At 34.9% G+C, this 19,003-nt stretch overlaps 1 protein-coding gene across 1 annotated transcript; it reads right to left on the reverse strand.

The window, feature by feature from the left end:
* Positions 1-216: 216 nt before the first annotated feature.
* LOC140820990 (protein RESPONSE TO LOW SULFUR 3-like) lies at positions 217-1,123 on the reverse strand. Its single transcript, XM_073181375.1, has one exon. The coding sequence runs from the start codon at positions 932-934 to the stop codon at positions 578-580; it is 357 nt and encodes a 118-aa protein (XP_073037476.1). The 5' UTR covers positions 935-1,123; the 3' UTR covers positions 217-577.
* Positions 1,124-19,003: the final 17,880 nt, after the last annotated feature.

The raw sequence follows: 19,003 nt of genomic DNA on the forward strand, positions 1-19,003 counted from the left end.
ATGGAAAGAAAAATAACTCGAGGGAGAGTATATTGGGAAACATGTTTTATGGTGTTCTTACGAAATCTCCAAGCTATACAATTCTGTTTTCAATTTCATGTATAAACAGAATTTGTAATATTATATTGTATATTATGATATTTAAAAAAAAAAAAAAGGTTATTTGTCAATCTTCTTTCGGCCAACAAGGCAAGGAGTGAAATAAACGAAAAGGCCTGAACAAACTTGCCATTTATTTATTCTTACAATAATGCACGAAGAGGACCTCCATGATCCCCCGGCCACTCGGAATTCAACCAAAAAACAAATGAACAATTACAATCAATAATACACAAATCCCATGTCTATATCCGGTTGGAACTCTAGGCTCATGGCCAGATCTCCATCGTATCGATGCTAACAGAAAGGTAAAAATAATATCCACCCATCGAACTTGTTTGACAAAGACAAGGTTGTGACAAAAAATAAAAGTTTGGCCTTGTTAAATAAAAAACAAACTTAATTTACACTAGTGTGTGTGTGTGTGTGTGTATATATTTATATATATAATTCACGTGAGTGAATATGCTTGAATTGGTCACAACTGAGGAGTGGGAAAAGAAACATTAATGGAAGCTTCTTTGAGAAGTTTCTGCGCAAGAGCCAGTTGTTCCATCAGCAAAAGCGAGTGGGCCCTGTACTCCTGCGCGTGATCAACGGACTCCGCCTCGAGTTCGCCCAGCTGGAAGCAAGCCCGCTCCTCCGCCTCCTCCGCCACGCGCAGCCGTTCCCATGCTCTCGTCAGTTCTTGTTTCATCCGCTCCTCCCTTTCCAGGCTGTTTCTCAGCTCTTTCTCCAGCTCTTCGTTCCTTTTTATCAGGGTTTCTCGATCTCCATGCGAGCCGTGGTGCGGCGGCGCGGTCGTGTCGGAGGGAACCACGGTGTTTGGAGCCATGAAATTAATCCAGAAGAGAATTAAAGAGGGACGGAAGCGTAGACTGTAGTAAGCCTGGGGCCAATAATTTTATAATCTAACAGGGGAACTTTTGCCAAGTTTGAAGTTGCGTATAAAGGGGGTTTATATAGAATTTCCTTTTTGTGCTATTTTATTTATTATGAATTACATCAAATTTCAAGTTCCCACGTATGTTATATTGATAGTTATTTCTTTTAAAGCGATGATGGATATAAAAAAATCGTTGTGATATGTGTCTATTGTGCAGTCGTGTTTATGTAACTGAGACGTGACAAGATAGGTGTAATACTGAATGTATGTATGTATATTTAAAATGAATATATATTATATAATTTTTTTTTATAATCATTAACAGAGAATTTCTTAGGATAATCAAGATTCTAACAAAATAACGTATAATACGATCATATATATTATTCAAATAAATTATATAAATTCTTATAAAACGTGCACATTGAGACATGTATATAGTAAAAGAATTATATTAGCAACTATTTTTAGTTATATAATGTAATTTTTTTTAATAATTTAGTGAAGCGTGCTATGTAATAGTTATTTTTAGTTATATAATGTAATTTTTTTTAATAATTTAGTGAAGCGTGCTATGTAATAGTTATTTTTTAATATTTAAAAATAATTTAGAAAATAACAAAAAATAAATAAACCATTAATATGATGAAGATATGATATTTCACAACATGATCGATCACATGAAGAGATTATTAAATAATTATAAATAAACTAAAAATATTAAAATAAATATTTTGTCCTAAAAATTTCAAAATAATCACATAATTAGTTAACAGTGACCCAAAAAATTGTATATAAAATATATTTAATTTTTTTTAAGAAAACAAATATTTTTGGTAAAATCAAAATTTAAAGAAACCAAATCAAACAGTGGAACGTCTTTTGATGATATGTGAAGGACTTTTCCGATGGCCATACCTACGAGTTATGTCCAGGTTCAATGTACCTAATTGCTTCAAAATGGTCAGTCAAAATTACGACTTTTAAATAGTTGCTTAATTGAAACGGTCATGGAGTTGAAATTGACGTTCTGGACAATAATAACTCATAAACGCGTGTGCGTAAAGGTGAGTTTTTTTGTAAAATAACGACTTGCAAATATGATTAGTTAAGATATCTAACAGAGACGATGGAATTTATATGTAAAAATTTAAATTTTTTCTGGAAATCTCAGATTTCATGAATTAATTTAATGTTTACATGGAGAGGTGATAATGGTGGTCCATTACGGCTGTCTTCCTCATTTATCGAATATATTCCTTACACGATTCACGTTAATACGTATGACAGACGTGTTCTTTGTATATATATTATATATAAAAAAATTATAAAATAGTCTCACGAGTCAATTTTATGATATAAATTTTCAACTCAAAACGACTCATGAAAAATATTATTTTTTAAATCAAATATATTATTTTTATTGCAAATATGGATCGATTCGAATCATCTCGCGAATATAGATCTGTGTACATATGTATACACCCACAATTTTGCTTGAGTTTGAGAAGAGAATATGTGATTTGGAATTAAAATGTCAATTCATACAAATGGATGATCATTTGATAATGCACTGAACAACTCTCCTTCGAACTGTCAAGTGTTTATCACTTATCGAGTTGAATAGTTCGCGGTTATGTTTTTATATACCACTAGTATTTAACCCGTGCGATGCACGGGATGATATTATTAAAAATTAGTGAAAAATGAATAGATATTTAAATTTTAAAAAATAATACAATTATAAAAAATAAAAAATATTTTTTCACTATTTTTAAAAATTTTCTTATATACCACGCATGTCGATTAATTTTTTTGGATAATAATCACTATAATATATCAAAATTTAGATCGTGTTAGCCTAAGGCAATAACATGATGTTTATCGTGTTTAGTGTATTGATGTCGGCCATCAACTTTAATACATATTGAATTATTTATTTTTCGAGAAGTTATATATTATTATTTTTTAACATGTGATAAGAAAATATTTTTAAATCACATTCAATAAAATTAATAAAAAATGCTTTTTTAAAAATTCAGTAATTTCGTCTAAATCTACATTCACAAACAATTTTGTGACATGACACGTGTTTGACACATTTGAATGATAACAATAATTTTTTCATCAATATCTTTATCCAAATGAGTTGTGATTAAATTTACAAAATCTCTTCGTAATATACACAACAGCCTATTACTCCGAAAGAAAAATGAAACATTTGATCATAAGTAGATTATGTATAAATCATAAAAGTTATTTTATTAACATTTACTATGTGTATTCCAAAATAATGTCAACAAATTTTAAAAGGTGTCTTCTAATAAGATGTTTGCTTTCTTTAGAATTGATTTAATCATTTCTATTACGGGACATTATACTATCATGTATCCGTGAACTTTGTAATATAAAAAAAAAATTATCACATCATTAATAAATAATAATTAAAATTTTGTATAAATAGAAGAATAATATTTTTTATTTCTTGATCATGAAAGATAGATTTCAAACTTAATGTCTCGTTGTTTCCATATGTAGGTATTTCATAACAACGAACAAATCTAAATTTAAACGAACATTACATCTTCAAAAGATTCAACTCATATATGGTGCTGAAAAGAAGAGCCATTTCAGAATTCAATTTTGGAATAGATAAATTTAATATGAATTTTTTTAATAAAATTTGTTTCTAATATAATATGTAATATTGCATTATTTATAATTTAAAATTCAAATAAGACATCTCAAGGGACAAAAAAAAGTATACATTGGATGTTTTTGACAGAATTACAACATACATTAACTCTTTCAAATTATGGAAATCCGAATTGCATGCATTGAGTGTCAAACATTTCTGATTATTGAGGGTAATATACATGTGTATCGAAATTAATTTACTGTCCATTTGAAATTCTTTTGAATCTATCTCTTTTAATTTTCTTGTGCTATCTTATTTGAATTTTTAAGAAGACAAATCAAGATATACAATATACATATGATTTTGGAAGAAAACTACAATGCAATAATTTTTTAAAATTAAGGTAATTTTGAAATAATATGTATTTGGGATAAAAAAATTTATGATTGTTAAATAGTATATTAATGTCCACTGGAATACTTTGTTTTAATGATAATTTGTAACACTTAACCAATTTTATTTTTAGAAAATTTAAATAAACTAATTAAATATAGTATTTCTTTTTTAGTAAGTATTTTGAGAAATAAATTACTTAAAATAGCAAAATTTATTTTTGGATGATTTACTTCATGAATGATACTGAACATTATTGTTGAGGATCGAAGTTGAGTTTAGAGGGGGGTGAATAAACTCTACTCGTTTTTCTTTCTCTTTCGATGAGGTACTAAAATCCTGTTAGAGATAGCATGAAGAACCTAAAGGGGGGGGGGGTGAATAGGTTCTTTAAGGCCCTTTAGCGTTTTTAAAACGAGTTTGCAAAAATTGCAAGCGGAAGACTTGAGGGACAATCACAAATAAAAATGAATGCGTAAAGTAAGTGCGTAAAATAAATGCGTAGTAAAGTAAATGCGTAAAGTAAAGAGGGATAGAGATGTTTATGGAAGTTCGACGAAGAATCGTCTACGTCTCCCCTTCTCGATGAGGATCGAGGTATCACTATGACGACTTGGCTTTAGGAGCTCCAAGCTAGCTTTTACAACCACGCCTCGATGCGTCTACTTGGCCTTGAGGGCTCCAAGGATAGCCACGAACTTTACAACCCACTCGAGAGTATTACTTTCACTCTTTTTCTACAACTCTTTTGATATTACAACTCTTTTAATCAACGCACACAAGAGATAGTAGAAAGCTTTGTAAGAGACAAGAGAGAATGGAGTGGATGATTGAGAATGCATCCTCAAAGGCCTATTTATACTAGTCTTGGACGCCAAGGTTCGGATCTTCTGTTTATACTTCAGAACGTCCGATGTGATTGAAATCAATTTGCGTAATTCTGGGATGACTTCGGATCTTCCGTTCTTGACTTCGTAGGGTCCGAACATATGCTTCGGAGGGACCGATCAAACTTCGTTTCTTCTGAACAGTTCTTTTAGACAGTGTATGAACAACTTCGGAAGGTCCGAACTCCAGTTCGTACCGTCCGAACATTCCCGCGTTTCCGGAGATTTGAAATCTTCAACACTTCGTAGCTTCCGATCATGTCCATCGTAGCGTCCGAAATCTACTCAATCAACAGTCAGATCAATTTGTCTCCGGATTGAAGTGATTTGATTGCTTGTGTTCGGAACGTCCGATCCAGTCTTCGGAACGTCCGAACTTGCTCCTCGCAGCTTCCGAACAGCTTCTATTTTGCTTCTGATTGGCACAATTTCGGAACGTCCGAACCAAATTTCGGATCTTCCGAACGTAACCTTGTTCTTAATTTCCTGCATGCCTCAATATAAAACATTAGTACATTTTTAATCCAAGTTTTGGTATCATCAAAACAAAAACTTTGGGATATGTTACATCATTAAAAACATTAATCTCATCCTCGAGATTTGTATGCGTTTAAGGCGTAACATTGTAGTTTATCTTGTGCATACACCTTCACCTAGATTACAATAATATGTGCGGATACAATCTGACGAAGTAGTAGAAAAACAATAATAACAGTAGACATCAGTTGTTTATGGAAGTTCGAAGATGAAATCTTCTACGTCTCCCCTTCTTCTGTTTCCAAAAGGTATAACTAAAAGACTTTGGATATTACAGTACAACTCTTGTACATTCCCACTTCAGAAGGACTTACACATCAGCCTACTGAAACTCTTAGTTACCCGACTCACAAATAATGTGACACAAAGAGTTCTGAAAAGACTCTTTTCAGATTACAATCTCTTTCTGATAAGTTATGTATTTGAAAGATTGTAAAGAATGTAAGAATCAGTAGCACAAGATGATCTTCAAAACATCAGATATGTTGCTATGAAGCGTGTGCTACTTTTCTTTGTGTTGAACTCTAAGTGATCAAGGAATTTCGAGGTTGTCTGTTGAGTAAAAGCTTTGATCCTTGAAAAGATATTATGCGTATTAGGGTGTCCGTGAAAGGATTAGTTCCACGAATATATAAGTGATTGAGTTCAACGTTCATAATCAGAAGATGTCTTCAGATAACTGATATAATCAGCTTTATTACCAAAAATGGTTCCTGCAGAAAAGCTATAAAACAATCAGTTCCGTTTTATACTAAACTTAGTAAAGTGCATTAAATGACTCCGTATAGTATTTAATGCTGCAATTAATACTAGTACTTGGAGCTTTAACGGTAACATTTAAACTAGTCACGTTAGGCAACATCTTCTACTGGTTCTGTTTTGCTATCCTTTCTACTGCTTTGGTTTTGCAAGACCAGTAGCTTCTGATTTCTAGTTAGTCTACTATTTCTTGCTGGTCTGCTGGTTTTTTTTATATACATCGCCACAATTAAATTCATGTCTATCAATTTCTCCCTTTGTGGTGATGACAAAACCTAAACAGTAGAAAAACGTTGAATAACAGATAATCATGTGGCAAAAGGATAAAGTTAATAAAGTAACAAATTAAATTATTAATCAGTTCCAATGTCCCTGTAAATGATTTCTTCATCTTGAGGATCAGGATCCTGAAATCTTCTATCTGAAGGTTCAGCCTCTGATTGCCTTAGAGCTTCTGATTGATCTTTTCGTTCTTCCCCCTTTTTGGCATCAGCAGCGATCACAAGGGCCAAGAGGTCATCCATTCTTCCAGACAGATTCTGAATGCCATTAGTTAGCATCTCCAGATACGGAGCTTGAGTAGAGATGCGATCATTCAGAGTAGTGAGAGATTGATTTTGAGAATCAATCTTGGCATCCATAACTTCCATGGTGGTGGAAAATGATCGAATGAGATTATCATGCTCGTTGAGTCGATTGAGTATATCATCTTGAACAAGCACGATATGACTGTTATTTCTCGTAATGGCTTGTCTGAAAACAGTGGTTTCAGCATACATCTTGTCCATAGTTTCCGCCGTGTAATATATGTATTTGCTCATGCGATCTCTGAAGGATTGAGCACCAGTAAATTCTGATAAGTTCTCACATGACATCCGCTTAACGAGATCAGACACGTTATTGAGTTCCCTTTGCAGAACGTCAATCTGAAATTCCAAGTTGAATGCATCTGATTCAGGTGAGGGGGTTTGTGCAAGCATGCGTTGCTTCATTTCAGCAGTGCGAGTGTTGGTGAGAGTTTGAACAGGATTAGTGACAATCAGTGCAGTAGAGATTGGATTGGTGTCCACAGCAGTAGAAGGACCAGGGTCTGCAGAGCTTTCTTCTGGAATGGTAGAGACAGTTGGTTCAGCAGCAACTACGGCAGGAATGATCTCTTCATTAGGAGCAACCATGGTGGAGGCCAGGTTCTCTTCTGGTGGTAAAATGGTAGCAGGTGAATCTGATGGTTCTGCAGTGATGGGTTCAGATGGTTGATCCAAAAGAGCTTTCATTTCTGCTTGATGATCAGCAGAAAATATCTCTAGATTTGGCAAAAGAGATATACCATCTGATTTTTCCATATGTTGTTCTGCGGTTGGAGAGGGTGATGGTGGCAATGAAGTAGTGGGTACTGCTTCCTGAGTAGTGGGGAACGTGGGAACAATCGACTCAATGACTTCCTCAACTGAAGCCAGTTCATGCATAGATAAAAGAGATGAAGACTGAATGGGCCTTGTTGGAGAAGCAGGAGTACTAAGAGCAGAAGCCTTTGGGGAGGCTGTAGTCCGTTCCTCAACTGGCTGAATCTGGTGAAAGTCTGGAACAAGGCCGACTAGATATTCAATTGGGTTGCCAAAGCCCTTTTCTTGAGCAAGAAGTTGCACACGCATCTGTTTCAATCTGTTAGTGAGAATCAAGATGACGTTTTGATCCTGGACGGCAGTAGTAATAGCAGGATCAAAATTGGATTCAAGAACTTTCAGAACCGATTCCAGCTTCTGACATCTCAGCTGATCGAGGATGTCACTTCTTCTGCGCAAGGCCTCGATGACATTTTCCGTTTTGGCAAGTTGAAATACTCTCTTCTCAGCGTTCATTATTTTCCCGTAGGCTCCTTTTGTCCTGAAGTAAGCAAAAGATTGGAAAATTTGGACCTTGTGCCACTCGTCAAAGAAATTCATGTCATCATTTGCAGAGCTTTCGATTTCTGCCAAATGAAGATCAACACCGGTTGTCACAGTTGTTTTGAGTAAAAAAACTGGTGGTTCTTCAATCATCTTTCCTTTTCCTTTGTCGGTTGATGAGATAAGCAAAATGGGTCGAAATGCAGAAGACCCGCTTGTTGATTCTCGAATTACTATTCCAGACGTTGGTCTGAAAGCAGAAGCAGCAGAGGTTGCTGGAACAGATGCAGTAGCTTGTACTGAAGTAGGAGCAGGGGGTCGTGCAGATGGAATCACTTCTGGAAACACTTGTCTGATTGGCACTTTCTCAATTTCAGAAAGTGCTGCTGTCTTCTTGATTTTGAGAACAGTGCGAGCTTTCTTCTTGATTGGAGTGGGTAGGGATGGTTGAACATCAGCAGTAGACTCTTCTGATACTGTTTTATCAGAATCAGTAGAAACGATCACTCTTTTCTTTTTAATTTTTCATTGTGGTTTCTGAGCCTCAGAAAGAGTTTCTCCAATCTCCTTCTTCAAGGCAACAAATTCAGCCACGGTTGGCTTAGGCCTCAAAGCTAGCACATTCTCATCATCAATTATTGTTATCGAAGCAGCATCTTGTTCACTTGTAGAAGCGAAACCAGCATCTTTGAGCATTGCGCTGTTTTGAACAGCGAATCCAGAACTTTTCTTAATGACCATGTCTTTCATGATTCTGAATATGAAACAACTCCAGTCCACTTTGGTTCCCTTAGTGATGGCAGTCATCACTTGAACTTTCTCCTTTGTTAATTTGTCGAAAGTGCCAGCTTTGATTAATATAGCTTTTGCCACAATATCAGCCAGAATTTGGTATTCCATTTTGAGTAATTTTTTGTGGCAAGAAGGAGAGAATTCTTCTCCAGAGGCTGAGAAAGTGCTGAGCGCAATAGACATATCTAGCTTGGAGATATCAGATAGTTCAGAAGTACCTGAGAGTGGGAGAAGAAAGGTCGCTCCCAAAAGTGCGGCATCAATGGAGATGGATGCATTTCCTTCAGAGTGAACGATCTTTCCTTTATACACAGTTGCTTTAGCATAGAAATCCAGAAGAGCATTTTTGTATATCACAGCTGGTGCTTCCAGGAAGTTTCGAAGTCCTGATTTCTCAAGAGCTTGAAAAATTTTAACAAGGTTCTCATCCTTGACGTTGAGAAAGCAAAATTGACTTGATATGCATTGAGACTGTATGCTCCGGCCATTTCTGTATGAGGATAGGATCAGATAAAATTTGCAGTAGATAGAGATGATGGAGCAAAAGCAGTAGCTGAATAACAACAGTTATGAAACAGTAAAGATGAAAAGGTGAAATTTAAAATAAATATACAGCCGTCAAATAAACATAAGGACACGTGTCAGTATGTTTTTTGTTGAGTGTTTGAAAAAATTCGCAGAAATTGTCAGAGATACGAATGATTTTGAAAATTTGAAAAAAAAAGGCGGGCTGTCCAGGCAGTTACTAGGAAAAATCAGAAGAAGATTTGTCGTTTTATGATAACGTCTGTTGGAAGTTTCAGGGTGCTGAAATATTTGAGCACTTTGACAAAACCAGCAGACTCGTAGTTTTATCGAAAAGACAAACATTCTATCTGTTTTCTGAAAAATGTGTAAAAATCTTAGTCTGACTAAGATACCCCCTCGGTATATGCAACTAATAAGTGGTCATTAAAGCGACAAGTGACTTTTGGCAATCTCTCAATCTGAACCGTCGAAAATGAACAGTCGCAAGTGTCTTTGTTTCTTCTATAAATGCCTGCACAACTTGAACGAAGTTAAACATACATAATCTAAAATGAGAACTCAAGTTAAAAAAGAGTTAGAGTCTGATCCAGGAGCCGAAGAAATGTTCAGAAGGAAGTTTGGGGAAATAATTCTTTACGTAATGATCCTTGAAACAAACTCCTGGAGTTGTAATGTCGACAGTCAAACAGATCTGTTGCTTCCATTGATAAAGATATGTAGCATCGATTCCTTCCAGAAGCATGCTAATGCAATAAGAGAGTGCTGGTTGATCGATAAAGCTGATATCATCTATGATGCCCTGTAAGGCATCTAAAAATACATTAGTGCTAACAAGACCCAAGCTTGCTAGATTCTTTCTAGACTCAAGCTTGCTGGAATCTTTATTCCTGTTGAAGTACTTTGCAAACAAACTGCAGGGTGCTCATATGACTGAAGACAAAAGCTAAATGTAACGCTTCTGGTTAAAGAGCATTTGTAGATCTACTGTTTTTACTGCTGCATTGTTTAATGTACTGGAATGGTTTCTAATAAAGTTTCAGTTTACGTACTTGACTTTCCCTTCTGCTTTTCTGCAAATAACTTACTGTTAGTTAAATACGATAAATAACTTAAATAACCACAGAAGAAAAGCTAAGCCAAGATAACAGATGATGATAAATAATCAAGTTAAATCTATCAAACCAAGTGAGTTTCGAAAATAAGAAAACTTATTTTCTGGTAAAGGTTTTGTGAAGATATCTGCTGTTTGTTGATCAGTAGAAACATATTCCAGACGATTGTTCTTTTTCTGCACATGATCTCTGATGAAATGATGTCTGATGTCTATGTGCTTCGTTCTGGAAGAAGTACTGGATTTTGTGTGATTGCAATGGCATCGGTATTGTCACAGAAAATAGGTGATTCGGAGGCTTGAATCCCATAGTCTTTTAATTGTTGTTCAATCCATAATATCTGAGAGCAGCAGCTTCCAGCAGCCAGATATTCTGCTTCTGCAGTAGATGTGGCTATAGAAGTCTCCTTCTTGCTAAACCAGGATATCAGCCTATTACCAAGAAATTGACAAAAACCACTTGTGCTTTTTCTGTCTAGTTTGCAACCTGCGTAATCAGAATCTGAATATCCAATAAGATTTAACGATGAATCATTGGGATACCATAACCCGACATTTTGAGTTCCTTTTAAGTACTTAAAAATACGTTTAGCAGCAATATAATGAGATTGTTTGGGGTTAGATTGAAATCTAGCACAAATACAAACAACAAACATGATATCTGGCCTACTGGCAGTTAGATATAATAGTGAACCAATAAGACCGCGATACTGAGTTACCTCTACTGGAATTCCACTTTCATCTTTATCAAGTTTAATAGATGAGCTCATTGAAGTAGAAGCAGCAGAGCATGCTTCCATTCCGAACTTTTTCAGAAGTTCCTTGGTGTACTTGGCTTGATTTATAAAAATTCCAGTATCCAGTTGCTTAATCTGTAATCCTAAGAAGAATGTTAATTCTCCCATCATACTCATTTCGAATTTATCCATGCTCTAGGTACTTGTTTTAGACCATATAAAGCTTTGTGTAATTTGAATACGTGATGAGGTGAGAAATGATCGATAAAACCTGGAGGTTGTTCGACGTAGACTTCTTCTTGTAAATGACCATTCAGAAAAGCACTATTCACATCCATTTGATATACTTTGAAATTCTTGAAAGCAGCAAAGGCCAAAAATATTTTGATAGCTTCGAGCCTTGCTACTGGTGCGTAGGTCTCATCAAAGTCTATTCCTTCTTCTTGTCTGAAACCTTGAGCTACCAATCTTGCTTTATTTCTGATCACTGTGCCTTCTTCATTGAGTTTGTTTCTGAATACCCACCGAGTTCCAATGACAGCTTGGTGAGATGGTCTAGGTACTAGAAACCAAACTTCGTTGCGTTTGAATTGATTTAGTTCTTCTTGCATAGCTTCAATCCAACTAGGATCCAGAAGAGCTTTTTCAAATTTCTTTGGTTCATCCTGAGAGATGAAAGCAGCATGCATGTATTCATTAATCATTTGCCTTCTGGTTCTCAAAGGCGCTGCTGGATTACCAATAACCAAATATGGAGGATGAGATTTTCTCCAGATAAAAGGATTTAAAAGGATATCTTCCTGATTTGATATGTTGAGATTGTTCTCGACGGAACCAGTAGTAGGTTCTTGAGTGTCTTCTGCTGGTATTGATATATCCAATGTCTGTACATCTGGTTCCACTATCGGAATGTCTGGTTCTGGATTTTGAAGATCCTTGATGTTTGCTTCTACATCATCTTCACTGTCCAATTCCAAGTGAATCATGTCTAGCATGTTGCTTAAATCAGACATGTTAGATATTTCAGGAGCACTGCTGTCTTCATCGAAGACAACATAAATCGACTCTTCAACATTAAGAGTTCTATTGTTGAAAAATCTGAAGGCTTTGCTTACAGCAGAGTAACCAAGAAATAGTACAGCATCTGATTTTGAGTCAAATGCAGTTAAATGATTTTTGCCATTATTTAGTACAAAACATTTGCAACCAAACACATGAAAATAAGATACGTTAGGCTTTTTCCCTTTCCATATTTCATAAGGGGTCTGATTGTGCCTTTTGTTGACCATAGATCTGTTTTGCGTGTAACAAGCAGTGTTAATAGCTTCAGCCCAGAAGCGCTGAGAGATGTCTGCATCTGCTAGCATTGTTCTAGCTGCTTCTTTTAGAGTTCTATTTCTCCTCTCAGCTACTCCGTTCTGTTGAGGAGTTCTGGCAGCTGAATATTCATGATGAATCCCCTGTTCATCCAAATATAACTCAAGATACTTGTTAGTAAACTCAGTACCCCGATCACTTCTGATTTTAATGATGGAAGTAGATTTTTCATTTTGAATCCTTTTCAGAAGCTTGATCAGGAGGCTACTGGTTTGATCTTTTCCTGCGAGAAATATTACCCAAGTGAATCTAGAAAAATCATCAATAACAACAAGAGTATATTTCATTCCCCCTAAGCTCATGATAGGGATTGGATCAAATAATCCATATGCAGTAATTCCAGACATCTTGAAGTTGATTTGCTATCTTTGTTCTTGAAGCTAGATCTTATCTGTTTCCTAAGATGACAAGTAGAGCAAACATGATTTTTAACAAAATTAATATCAGGTAATCCATCAACTATATTCTGCTTTTTGAGATAATTGATTGACTTGAAATTCAGATGATTCAATTTCTTGTGCCATAGCCAGTGTTTATTGCTAAGAGAGGCAACTAAGCATGTAGGAGTATTGACTTGATTTGAGTTCCAAGAGACTCTTTAAGTGTTGCCTTCTCTCTTTCAAGTTAACACAGTAGTTTCAGCAGAATCTCTGTCTATACATGAATGCTTCTGAAAGGCTACAGAATAACCATTATCACATAGTTGACTAATGCTGATTAGATTGTAACAAAGGTTGTCAACTAATAACACATCAGTAATAGTTACGTTACCATGGATAATATTACCTTTACCCATGGTTCTACCTTTTGAGTTGTCTCCAAAGGTTATCTTTGCTCCAGTGCAACTCACTATCTCGGAAAGTAGGTTTTTCTGTCCAGTCATGTGTCTGGAACATCCATTGTCCAGATACCATGTAGAGTTACTGATTTCTGCTTTATTCTGCTGTTCCTGCAAACACAAATTTTAGTATCTGGTAGCCAAATCTATTTGGGTCCAAGCCTTATCAGTCCTTTGGGGACCCACATTTGTACAATTTTTGGTGATCTTGTACTTCGGGTATCCAAAGATGTGTGTGCAACAGAAGGTCTATTACTTCTAACAGTATGCATATTAAAATATTGTTCCTCCCTTCTGTTTCTGTTTTCCAGTCTGTATCTCTTCTGAACAGGTTTAGAGTTGTAGTACTGGTAATTTTTAACCTTCATAGGAGGTTGTCTTCCTGAGTTGAATCCTCTCATGATTCTAGAACTCTGGTCAACTTTTTCCTTAGGTTTAACATAACCCAGACCATAATGCATTCTTCTTTTCATCTGATTTACATTCCTTTCTACTGAAACAGTAGGTACTTATGGTTTCTGTACCACACTGGATTTCACAAAGTGAATATACTTCCCTTTGCACATATCCAGTTTTGGCTTAGTATTCGTTTCAGAAGTGCCTTCATTATTACAAAAACCAAGACCACTCCTGTCTCCAGATTGTTTTTGTAACTCTTGCATCTTTTCTAGTGAAATAGAAGACTTGTTCCAAGCATTTACCAGTAGTGATAACTTCTGGTTTTCAGAAAGCATCTTCTGGTAATCTGCTTTTGTTCTTTCATTCTCCGTTTTTAATTTACTCATCTCAACTTGTAAATCATTACAGCTGTCTACTTGCAAGCAAGTTAACTTACTGTTCTGATCCTTTAAGTTCTGATTTTCGATCTTAACTTCTTTGAATCTAGAATACTCTTCTACCATGTCATGTAATGCATTAACCAGATCAGTTCGTGTAAATTCGTTAGAATCAAAATCAAATACCTCTTCAAATGTCGAGGTTAAATCAGTGTCTGCCATGAGACATTTAACTTCTTCTGCATCACTATCACTGGAATGACTTTCTGAATCAGATGACTCAGAACTGGAGTCTGCCCATTTGGATTTGCTTTTTCAGCAATCATTGCTTTACGATCTCTTCTGGACTTTTTGTCATTCCTCTTGTGATCCTTTCTCTTCTGGTCATCCTTCTTTGGTTTAGGACAATCAGCAATGAAGTGACCTATCTTTCCACAGTTAAAGCATCCCATATCACCAGATGGTGAATCTTTCTTGAAGTTGCGATTGGGACCCTGATAAGTTCGATGGTTCTTCTTCATGAACCCGGAGAATTTCTTTACAAATAAGGACATATCATCACTACTGATTTGTTCAGCAGTCTTCTCCAATGTACTGTCAATGATCACAGTAGGTAATGTTTGAGGTACAACTATAGCAGCAGTAGAAGAGGTGGTGGCCGTAGCAGTAAAAGCAGTAGCAGTAGCAGCAAGAGCCTTGGTAGGTAGACTTGAAGGCTCTTCTCCACTTCTTACTTCTAATTCGAACTCGTAAGCTTTCAGATCTGCAAACAAGTCGTGCAGTTCCAATTTGTTCAAGTCTTTGGACACTCTCATAGCCATTGTTTTAACATCCCATTCTCTGGGTAAGGCTCTCATCACCTTGAGGGCTATTTCTCTGTTGCTATGCTATTTACCCAGAGCTGTTAGCTCATTTACCAGGCTACTGAATCTTTCATTGACTCATTTAGAGTTTCACCAGCTCTCATTTTTAGATTTTCGAACTTCTGCATTGCTACAGAGAGTTTGTTTTGTTTCGTCTGCTCATTTCCTTCACATATCTGGATGAGCTTTTCCCAAATATCTTGCAGTAGAACACATTTTGATCTTGCTAAAAGTGTTCTTGTCGAGAGTTTTATGCAATATATCCTTTGCAACATTATCAAGGTTGGCCTTCTTCTTATCTTCGCTGGTCCATTCACTTCTTGATTTTTCAACCATCTGTGATCCGCCTCCAGTAACAGCAACAGCTGTGTTAGGCTTTAATATTTTTAATGGACCATCTGTGATGACATACCACATGTCATCATCTTGTGCCGCAAGATGAGCTTGCATTCTAATCTTCCAATCATCAAAATCTTCTTTAGAGAACATAGGGATCTTGCTAAAGTGTGCCATCTGTTGTAGATTTTTACGAACAAGAATAACCCGCTCTGATACCAATTGTTGAGGATCGAAGTTGAGTTTAGAGGGGGGAGGTGAATAAACTCTACTCGTTTTTCTTTCTCTTTCGATGAGGTACTAAAATCCTGTTAGAGATAGTAGTTTATCTTGTGCGTACACCTTCACCTAGATTACAATAAAATGTGCGGAAACAATATGATGAAGTATTAGAAAAACAATAATAACAGTAGGCAGCAGTTGTTTATGGAAGTTCGAAGATGAAATCTTCTACGTCTCCCCTTCTTCTGTTTCCATAAGGTATAACTAAAAGACTTTGGATATTACAGTACAACTCTTGTGCACACCCAATTCAGAAAGACTTACACCTCAGCCTACTGAAACTCTTAGTTACCCGACTCACGAATAATGTGACACACAGAGTTCTGAAAAGACTCTTTTCAGATTACTATCTCTTTTTGATAAGTTATGTATTTGAAAGATTGTAAAGAATGTAAGAATCAGTAGCACAAGATGATCTTCAAAAGATCAGATATTTTGCTATGAAGCGTGTGCTACTTTTCTTTGTGTTGAACTCTAAGTGATCAAGGAATTTCGAGGTTGTCTGTTGAGTAAAAGCTTTGATCCTTGAAAAGATATTATGCGTATTAGGGTGTCCGTGAAAGGATTAGTTCCACGAATATATAAGTGATTGAGTTCAACGTTCATAATCAGAAGATGTCTTCAGATAACTGATATAATCAGCTTTATTACCAAAAATGGTTCCTGCAGAAAAGCTATAAAACAATCAGTTCCGTTTTATACTAAACTTGGTAAAGTGCATTAAATGACTCCGTATAGTATTTAATGCTGCAATTAATACTAGTACTTGGAGCTTTAACGGTAACATTTAAAGTAGTCACGTTAGGCAACATCTTCTACTGGTTCTGTTTTGCTATCCTTTCTACTGCTTTGGTTTTGCAAGACCAGTAGCTTCTGATTTCTAGTTAGTCTACTGTTTTCTTGCTGGTCTGCTGGTTTTTTTATATACATCGCCACAATTAAATTCATGTCTATCAATTACAATCATTTTTATTTTAAATTTATTTATATAGTTTTTAATTAAACTGATTGATATAATTAATACAATTTTTTTAATATTGTTTACTTTTTTAATATAGTTTAGTTTTAATTTGAGTAAAAAAATAAAAAAAAAATTTAATACATAAATTACATTTGAATTAATATAAAAATTAATTAAATTCAAAATTGAATTAAATGAATTGATATAATCAATGCAAACAATAATTGAATTGATCATTTATTGTAGTGCACATATTTCAATATTGATGATAAATCTTTCCTTTTATAGAAATGACATTTTGGCGAGAAATTACTATTTTTGGCAAAAACTCTACTTTTATATATATATACATCGCCACAATTAAATTCATGTCTATCAATTACAATCATTTTTATTTTAAATTTATTTATATAGTTTTTAATTAAACTGATTGATATAATTAATACAATTTTTTTAATATTGTTTACTTTTTCAATATAGTTTAGTTTTAATTTGAGTAAAAAAATAAAAAAAAATTTAATACATAAATTACATTTGAATTAATATAAAAATTAATTAAATTCAAAATTGAATTAAATGAATTGATATAATCAATGCAAACAATAATTGAATTGATCATTTATTGTAGTGCACATATTTCAATATTGATGATAAATCTTTCCTTTTATAGAAATGACATTTTGGCGAGAAATTACTATTTTTGGCAAAAACTCTACTTATATATATATATATATATATATATATATATATATATATATATAGATTAGTCCTTTGACCTGGGATAACGTAGAGACTCTACTTACTACCATGTACTTTGCTCTATTTACCGACTCTATTGAGGGTCTTCGGGTGGCGAGTTTAAGTGTAGTATCGAAATACGTATGAGCTAATACAATGTAGTCGGGGATTCACCATTTTCCTACGGGTGAAAATATCATATGTAATTTGATGAGTTTATAGTGCAAGGAGTCTCTGGCCAGAACAAGGAATGCGCTTTAGGACAATGTGTTTTCCTAGTTGCACGTACGATATCACTACTATTACTCAAAGTTGCATCACATTGTTATCGAATTCATATGCAACTCTCGATATATCAATGGTTGGAGATTCGATCGGGATATATGAGTTGAAGAGACCGTACTCTACGCTAACCATAACTTAAGAATCTTGCAGACACTATCAAAGATACCTAGGAGATCACGAGCTACTAGACTCTTTTACCATGATCTGATGGGAATAATCAGAATTGAGTTATGACTTTCTTGATTAAAGTATTGATAAAGAAAATGAGACTAATTAGGGTAAGTCATAGGATGTAAACGATCAAAACCAAGTCAAACAATATCAGGATTGAGCTTGGCTCACTTAAGATTGATAGCGAGCTGGACCTCAATTTGAGCTTTTATCATCAGGCTCGAGCTTGATTTGTCTTGAAATTACTAAGCTTGCAAAAAGCTCGAGCTGTGCTCATTAAAAGCTCGTATATCACGTTAATCAAGACAGGTTCGAGCGTGGTTCATTAATAGCTCATTTATCTGTTTAACAAGCCTAACTTGAGCTCGAAGCTTGAGCTCGGCTCGTTTTCGAGCTCGTAAAGCATACTATTGGACTCAAGTTTGAGATTGTTAAAAATTAAATATATTTATGAACTACTTTTAAATTTGGCATAAAAGTTTAAATTCATTCATAAATAATCAAAACGATAACATAACAACTAAAAATATATTAACGACCCGAGCTCAAGCCACCTAAATGAGCCTATCTCAATCATTCAAGTTTATTAACAAACATGTTTGTGATCTCATGAGCCGAGTATCCTTAGGCTTAAGTTTGGTTTGATTAAATTATCGAGTTCGAAATTGAGTTCGAGCTTGACTTGAGATGTTTGAAAAACGAACTCAAACTAGCCGAGCTTCAAATAGCTCGAGAATGGTTTGATTTGTTTACGTCCACAGTAAGCCAGGATAAGAAAATGTTATTTTGAATCACATGAAGTTGTGAACCCACAGCTATCTGTATCCCTGAACCATTGAGGATCGCACAAATATCGAATTCTGTATTCCTGTGGAGATAGTCAAGTTCAAGATATTGAATTTGGCTGCTAAGTTTGTTAAAGATCAAACATATTTATTATAAAGAAGTTTAGTAGTTAATTCTATATGATGAAATATGTGTAAATCAGTTTAACTGCTAATTTTTTAATGAGATTAGAATTGTTTGTTTTGGTGAAGAGGTTCACAAAACTGACAGCTGTCAAAAATGGATCAGTGAGAACTTTGATCTTCGAAATTTTCAATTTTCTTTATATAAACAAGAT

This window comes from Primulina eburnea, unplaced genomic scaffold (assembly GCF_022965805.1).
Source record: "Primulina eburnea isolate SZY01 unplaced genomic scaffold, ASM2296580v1 ctg358_ERROPOS102878, whole genome shotgun sequence".
In the NCBI taxonomy this organism is placed as follows: domain Eukaryota; kingdom Viridiplantae; phylum Streptophyta; class Magnoliopsida; order Lamiales; family Gesneriaceae; genus Primulina; species Primulina eburnea.